Source organism: Talpa europaea (assembly GCF_964194135.1).
Source record: "Talpa europaea genome assembly, chromosome: X".
Classification (NCBI taxonomy): Eukaryota; Metazoa; Chordata; class Mammalia; order Eulipotyphla; family Talpidae; genus Talpa; species Talpa europaea.
The window spans coordinates 82,152,510-82,157,678 of record NC_140081.1 but is presented as its reverse complement, the minus strand read 5'-3'; the positions used below and the strand labels follow the sequence as shown (position 1 = coordinate 82,157,678).

Below are 5,169 nucleotides of genomic sequence, written 5' to 3'. Positions count from 1 at the left end.
AAGCAAGTATTTTTGCACATCTCCTTCATGGAAATCTACATTAATTTCTTAGAGTTTTACAACTCAGAGTTTGGCAATCACGACACGGCTCCTATTATCCAGTTACTTGACAAAAACTACTGGTTCATTCATAATATAATTAGCATTATGTAAATTCACATTTACATCAACATGCATACTACTAACTTTTTATCTCTGGGAAAAAGAGTTATAATTGAAATACAAGTGCAATGTGGTGGTGCAGTAATCGTCATTTTCAGAAAGTTTTCGCATCTGAAAAATCAGGTGAGGCAAATAAAAGCTCCACTCCCAAATTACTCAGAAAATAGTTGGGAAGATTAAAAATGACAATGGATCTGAAAGTTCTTTGAAAAGTATTAAGGTCCAGGATGTAATTGCTAAATTGAAGGTAAGTCTTTCTTCAGATACCTATGCTTTTCACATTAAGGGCAGGGCACTAAAGAGAGACCAAAAAAAGAGCAAAAAGATGCTATAATGGAAGGAAGAAGTACTAGAAAATGAGACCTGGGTGTCAGTTCTAGCTCTATTACTGACTGCATCTGAGATTCTAAGAAAAATACTATCTGCTTGGATCTTCTTTTTCAGTTAAAAAATTAAAGGATTGATCAAATGATATTTTTAAAGTACTTTCTGTCTTTAATATCCTGTGGAAATGGGTAGATTTAACATTTATCATATAGTTCTTTATTACACCTTTTCCCCCCAAAGATCTCCCAAGCCCCTTGGCCCTCTCTTTTCCCATTGTTTTTATTTGGAAAACTCCAAACCTAGATGAAACCAACTATTTGACTACTTACTTCACCTTGGCAGCTCAGCATTGTCAGAGACGATAATGCAAGAAAGCAGTCCATTTCACCTTCTTAGTTCATAATCTCAAAGATCAAGCTGCCACTCTATACTGCCTGGAAATCATAGTATTTGTTCTGGTAGGATCAGCTTTTCATCTCAGACATGACAATCGTACAGTTTTCCTCTGCACTATCACTTGCCACGTGTCCTCCACTACCCTTGTTTTCAGTTGATGACCTCTTTCGTTTCATTGAGAAAACAGAAACCATTAGAAGTAAAGTCCAGCATCTTCCTAACATTAAATATAGCAACTTACCTGCAACTGCATCTATCTTTTCTGGCTTCCTCTTGTTAGAAAGATGAAAACTCCCTGCCCTCACCAAGGATTAACCCTCCATTTGTACTCTGTATCCTACCCCCTCTCACTTTATAAAAGAGTTTTCTCCCATCTCCTTATGCCTCACCAATAACCCTTCTCTGCTGGATCATTCTAATCTGTGTAAAAATCAATGCTCATCTGTCTTATAGCTACCCCTCAGGTTCTCTGTTCCCCTTTAGTCTCTACAGTCCTACTGAGTTTATTATCCATGTAACCAAATATATGAGACTATTATGTGTCTTCATCTTAACCTTACAATAGTTTTAAACACAATCAATAATTCTTGAAACATGGCTTCTGTCATTATATTTCCTCTGGTTTCCAGACTACTTCACTGACTCCTTTTCAATCTCCTTTTCTTACTGCTCCTCTGCCAGATCTAAAGGAAGGCTTTAAAAGAGGGTTTTAAAGCTTAGTGTAGGACATTCTTCTATATTCATAATCTTTCTGTAGGTCAACTTACACATTCTCATGGCCTTTAATACTGTTTATATTCTGATGGTCCCAAAATTTATATCTCATTCCAGGCCTCTCCTCTGGGCTACGTGCTCTGAAATATAGCTGTCTGCTCTCCACTCAGAATTTTTGTAAACATCTCAAATATAATAATACATCCAAATTGAACTTGTATTTCTTGTAAACTTTCCTTCCACGTTATCACTATTTAAGTAAATGGAACCTGTTACTCAAACCAGAAACCCAGGAGTCATCATGGATAGTTCATTTTTCATCACTCCTCACATCTAATTTTTAGTTAGTTCTGGTTTCTATCACCAACCAAATGTATCTTGAATGGTTTTCCTCTCCACCTTTTCTGCAATCGTTTTATTCAAGTTTGCTACCATCTCTCACCTGGTCCATTGAAATCATCTCATATGATCCATGAAGCCCTATTTCATTTATTATACAGTATGAAAAGGGATGCTAGGGTATAAGTTTGATCATAATCTTGCTTAACACCTTCCAATGGATTCTTGAGAGTATTTAAAATCTACATTACATAGCATAGCTTACAAGGACTTGAATGATCTGGCACCTTCTTATTTTTCCTATTCCTTTCTACTTTATCTCTCTGTCTCTTATTTCTTTCAAATGCCCTGTCTACCATTTAATGGTTTTATCTAAGTATTTCAATTTTCTGGCACTCTAAATCATTCTTTCCTTAAGGCCTGTTCCCACTGCCTAGAACACACCCATCTCTTGCATAACTATCTCCTTCCCATTTTTTAAGTCTCAATTTTTTTTTTTTTTGCTTTTCTACTACATCAGCCAAAATACACCTCTCCCAAAGACACACACACACACACACACACACACACACACAAATAGATTTTCTATTTATGGTAAACAACTCAAAATTATTTTGCAGATCACTTGCTGGTCTTTTTTCCCTTCTTTCTCTTCCACTAAAATATTAACGCCATGAGATGTAGAGTATTACTGACACGTAAAAAAAAATTATTGATTTTTTTTTAAGATTTATTTATTGGGCCTCCCCTGATGGCACAACGGTTGAGCGCTGGTCTGCGAAGCTGCCCATGGCCTCTGCAGCGCCGGTTCGATCCCTGGCTGCGGGCAAGGGTCCCACATGGCGTGCAGACCTCTCCTGCTGTGCCCGCTGCTCCCCTCAGCAGTGTGTTTCGTGGGTCTGCCTGTTCTGTTCTCCACTCTGGCTCTGGTGAATTCTCTCACCCTCCCGCGCTTCTGACTGTACCCAGTGCTTGTATAAATAAATAAATGAATCTTTTTTTTTAGATTTATTTACTTATTTATTCATACAAGAACTGGGGTACAGGCCGGAGGTGTGGGGGTGAGAGGATTCACCAGAGCCAGAGCAGGGAACAGAACAGGCAGACTGATGAAATACACTGCTGAGGGGAGCAGCGGAAGAGACAGGAGAGGTCTGCCATGCCATGTGGGACTCTCGCTGGCTGGCTGGGATCGAACCAGTGCTGCAGAGGCTGCGGAGAGCTTCACAGCGTGGCGCTCAACGGCCTGGGCCACTAGGGGAGGCCCAAATTATTGAATTTTTTCACTAGTTTACTTAAGCATCATTCAAAGAGACTGGCACATAGTAGCACTCATCAAATATTGTTGAATGGATGAATGAATATATTAAATGCCTATTATGGACAAGTGGTTGTGCAAAATATATTACACAATATTAACATGTTACTCTATACATGAGGAAAATGTCAGATAAATGACGTGACTTGTGTAAAAGAACACAGTTATTAAGAAGCAGAGCTGGAATTTGAATTCAGGTATGTCACTTTCAGCTATGCCATTCTGTAGCCTCCCATCACTAGTTTACTTTCACTCTATGTGCCTCATCTAATAATGATTAGAGACTTTGCTATATAAAATAAGTTTTAAGGATTATACATCCTTTGGCATAATGAAATTCAGCTCATATAATTAATTGGTATGAAATTCTAAAATAGGAAGAGATTTGATCAAACACCTGACACATTTACTCATAGGTGATTCAGAATATTCACTGCTGGTGATAACACCACTGGCTGCAGTAAAAACCACCATAATAAGAATTCCAAACTTAGAACATTTAGCTGTATTTTATAGAAAAAAATAATGGGGGAAATGTGCATATTTATGTGTCATATTCAGTTTCAAGGGCCCAAATATTCTACATATGAAAGGTTAATTGCAGTCATGAAGTAACTTTCTAAATGGCCCCTGGGGATGTGTGGTCAATTTATTAATTAAGATGACAATCCAAGCCAGTTATGCTTGATACGTATGATGCCTCTGAGCTGTTTGATTTTTTCCTAAAAATAACGTCTGATCAATGGCCATTCTTCATATTTTTTTTTTAGATCCAAGCCATGACTAGCACAGAGGAAGAAAATATGACTCAAATTTCAGAAGTTATCCTTTTGGGTTTTGGGGATCTCCATGGCTTTCAGTTTCTTCTTTTTGGGATATTTCTGGCCATCTATGTGGTGACTGTCATGGGCAACATTGTGATCCTAACTGTGGTGTCAGCTGATCGCTCTCTTCACACGCCCATGTATTTCTTTCTTGCTCACTTTTCCTTTCTCGAGATTGGTTACACGACTACCATTGAGCCCGTGATGCTGAGAACATTTCTGTCAACTCATGTGCCTATTTCTTTCCCAGGCTGTGCTTGCCAGTTTTATTTTTTTGCTGCGCTGGTGGCTACTGAATGCTTCTTCCTGGCTGTTATGTCTTACGATCGCTACATAGCCATCTGCAACCCATTGCACTACTCCAGCATCATGGACCACTGGGGTTGCTTACAGTTAGCTGGTGCCTCTTGGGTGGCTGGATTTCTAGCACCCATCCTTCTTATGGTCCTCATCTTTCAGTTAACATTCTGTACCGCCAATGAGATCGATCACTTCTTCTGTGATTTGAAGCCCATCATGAAGCTGGCCTGTACTGATACTCAAGTAGCTGAGATGACCTCTTTTATATGCACCTCCTTATTTGCCCTTGGCCCATTCCTGCTGACCCTGGCTTCTTATACTCATATCATCTCCACCATTCTGAGGATTCCTTCCAACACAGGGAAGCAGCGAGCCTTCTCCACCTGTTCTTCCCACCTGACAGTGGTCAGTCTGTATTATGGGACACTGGGCATTGTCTACGGCTTCCCATCAGGCCCTCAGCATGAACACTTACTGAAGTTGCTTTCCCTTCTGTATACAGTACTCACCCCTGCTCTCAACCCTGTTATTTACACATTAAGGAACAAGGATGTAAAAGTAGCTCTAAGAAAATTGATGCAATGAGGCATATAGTCTTTATCAAAAGGATGTTTGAATTTTCTAGTGGTTCTTGGCACATCCTAAAAACCCCAATAAAGTCAAAAGTTTTCTACATTGTAAATAATAGTTGCTATGAAATTTATCAGTTTTCCTTTTTTCCATCCATTTTCTCCACAGTAATGAACAGGAAGTTTGTGATGATTTTGTTTGTTGAACATTTTGTAGTTG

General features: G+C 39.0%; 1 protein-coding gene across 1 annotated transcript; it reads left to right on the top strand.

Annotated features, from left to right (window-relative positions):
- Positions 1–4,035: 4,035 nt before the first annotated feature.
- Positions 4,036–4,965, top strand: LOC311187795 (olfactory receptor 10A4-like; the record flags this gene model as incomplete). The annotated part of the gene is made up of 1 exon (XM_084259139.1): positions 4,036–4,965. The coding sequence occupies one exon, from the start codon at positions 4,036–4,038 to the stop codon at positions 4,963–4,965; it is 930 nt and encodes a 309-aa protein (XP_084115265.1).
- Positions 4,966–5,169: the final 204 nt, after the last annotated feature.